Genomic DNA, 2,741 nt, shown 5'->3' with positions numbered 1-2,741 from the left:
GGCTCTTTGTCACTCCTGCTCAAACTCACCTGTTAAACTCAGAGCCATTCAGAGTGTGAACTCTCCCTCTCATCTTCAAATGATGCCGTTACGGTGGGAATTATGGGGAGAGAGGCCTGGAAGCTGACTGCAGCGGTATTTAAGAGCAAGCCACAGTGGGTCATTCAAGCAAAGACAGCAAGGTTAGCTTCAGAAACCTTGAACCACAGCATTTCCTCACCTGGAAAACGCATATCAAACCTGCAGCTTTTTGTTGCTATTTTCTGCATTTCTGAGATAGTTTTCTCTCAGACAGAGACCACAGGGGAAGAAGAGATTTTTCTTGTTGACAGAGCAGCAGCTTTTTGCTGTTTTTTCTTCAGTGTCAGCTTTCTTAGCAAAGCTAGCACAACAAAGCACAGTCCAACTCATCGTGACTGGAAGGATTTATCTTGCGGTTGAGTTTTCTTGTCGTTTTTCTGCACTACGGTTGGGTAAAATGACCTCTGTGTTCAGTCTGGTCATGTTTATTGCTCTAGTGGTCACTCCAGTCCACTCCTTCCTGCATGGCTCTTTTGGTTTTAAACCCAGAGATCCGGAAAGTTCTGGTTCAGGTCCAGAACACCCAATTCGAGTGTCAGCTCGGCTCCACAAGCCGGGTCCCTTTTTCCTGAGGCAGTTCTCGGGCTCGGCAGGACCTCAGAGCCAAAGCCGCAGCCGCAGCAAGAGCCCGTTTCCTGCGTTTCTGGCACTGGGGCGCGCCGGACCCTCTGAGCCCAACAGGAGGCAGCAGAGTGCTCAGAGCATGGACATGTGGAGGAGGAACATGAGGAGGGAGGAACAGCAAGGAGTCCACCTGCCGTTACCCATCAGCCCTAGAGACATCAACCTCAAAGATCAGAGCTGCAAAGCAGTGCCCTTCACTCAGGTAACACACTCCCTGATTGTCTGATTTATCGATTGATTGCGTCATAATAAAGAGTTAATTTGTGCTGACCGCAGACGACCAATCAGAACTCAGCTTCCCGCTAAGACCCTCCCAGCCGTGAAAAGTGGGCTGAAGCTCAGCAGCAAGAAAACAAACCTGAAAATAAGTATCAAATAGAGAGTATTAAAGTAATTACGTACAGTACTGTGCAAAGGTTTTAGGCACGAAACAAACAACAAATAACAGCCAACATTAGAAAAAAACCCAATAACATTACTCCAGTGTGATCCTCTGTGTGTGAATGTGTTAGTTTAACTTTGTCCAAATCTCTCCTCGTGGAGACTGTATTATTTGAGTTTATCATCCAGTACCTAGTTTTAACGGTTAATAAAAAAATAATTTAAATACTGTGCCCTGTTGATTTAACAAACAGAATCTGAACAAAACACCGTTCTTCAAACTCACTTTCACCTACCACTTCATAGAAAAAAGTTCTTATATTTCTTATTTGTTTCATATTATTATTTTTGTATTTTCTGTGATTATATATAACTTTATACCAGCACCACGCTGACTGAGAAGGCATTAGCGCTGTGTGCAGTGTGTGTATCGTCTATAAGAGTTGTATTTGTCCATCATCTGTGTACTCACTCTCTCTGTCTGACTCTGTTTCTCTCTGTAGCGGATATCAGAGCCCGGCTGCGAGCCTCTCCTACTCCAGAACAAACTGTGCTTCGGTCACTGCGCCTCTCTCTTCGTGCCGCACGCCGCGAGCTCCCCGGGACACATGGGGGCGCCATGCACGCGCTGCGGACCACTCAGAACGCGCTCCGTGCTCGTGCACCTGCGCTGCGGCACACACACGAGAGAGAAGCGCGTGATGGTGGTGGAGGAGTGCAAATGCCAAACAGGCCGCGAGGATGGACGAGCCGAGACCACGGACACACACTTATAATAGAGAGAGAGAGAGAGAGAGAGAGAGAAGAGCGCTTAACCCGACTGCTGTTAGGAGCTGAAATCTACTTCTGTTCCTATTTAACAGCCCACGTTTTTGACCACAGAACCAAACAAGGTTCTAGAATGTACGACAAACTGTGTTTGAATCTACTGTGCTCCAGACTGGAGTGTAAAATGTGTGTTTTGACTCTGCCGCTGCTCTGCGGTGTAGTAACACGCCATGACCGGCAGATGTCGCTGCTGTAATGAATGTATTCATCTGCCCTGACGCTGAACTACTTTAAGTAAAGACGTGTATTTGTGGACATTGCTGTCTCGTGTTTGCCTTATTCTTTATATAAACTCTGGTTTTACTACTCGGACATTATTAAATATATTTAATTATACACATTTAAAAGCTTGAGACGTGTGTTCTCTCAGCATTTAAATGTTTAATCGATCGTATTAAATTCAGCCATTGATCATTGGGCATATTTCACATTTGAATACATCCCTCGTTCAGCCACAAAATTAAAGCCACCTCTTTGCTTTCTCAGCTCCGCTGACCATACACTAGCACTCTGTAGTTCATCAGTTGCTCTGTATACACTGCTCGCCTGTGTCCAAGTGGTTGACGAATGTAAATTCTGAAATTGTTACATGTCACTGATTTTAGTGTATAGATGTTTAATTGATACATTTTAATCCAGATAGAGCCTTAAATGTGAAATTATAAAATCACTTGTTCAGTGCATCTGCACATTAATTTGGGAATCTGGAGCCCACCAACCCACACACTGTGAAACAAGACAACTGAACAGGGCTGTTTAGACAGGGAGAATACTGCTGTGGGATTTGATCCTTGTGGTATGTTGACGAAAGCAGGTCACATATTTGA

General features: G+C 45.0%; 1 protein-coding gene across 1 annotated transcript; it reads left to right on the top strand.

Annotated features, from left to right (window-relative positions):
* Positions 1 to 478: 478 nt before the first annotated feature.
* On the top strand, positions 479 to 2,065 carry dand5 (DAN domain family, member 5). The gene is made up of 2 exons (XM_066655590.1): positions 479 to 907; positions 1,590 to 2,065. The coding sequence occupies exons 1-2, from the start codon at positions 479 to 481 to the stop codon at positions 1,860 to 1,862; spliced, it is 702 nt and encodes a 233-aa protein (XP_066511687.1). The 3' UTR covers positions 1,863 to 2,065.
* The last annotated feature ends 676 nt before the right edge of the window (positions 2,066 to 2,741 follow it).

Source organism: Hoplias malabaricus, chromosome 2, assembly GCF_029633855.1.
Source record: "Hoplias malabaricus isolate fHopMal1 chromosome 2, fHopMal1.hap1, whole genome shotgun sequence".
Taxonomy (NCBI): domain Eukaryota; kingdom Metazoa; phylum Chordata; class Actinopteri; order Characiformes; family Erythrinidae; genus Hoplias; species Hoplias malabaricus.
The sequence above is the reverse complement of the archived record's forward strand: the minus strand, read 5'-3'. Positions and strand labels throughout refer to the sequence as shown.

Excerpts from the sequence above, each read along its gene's own strand:
- dand5 (XM_066655590.1), top strand. The coding sequence starts at position 479 with ATGACCTCTGTGTTCAGTCTGGTCATGTTTATTGCTCTAGTGGTCACT. Across the intron at positions 908-1,589 it reads AAGCAGTGCCCTTCACTCAG|CGGATATCAGAGCCCGGCTG; the intron begins GTAACACACTCC and ends TTCTCTCTGTAG.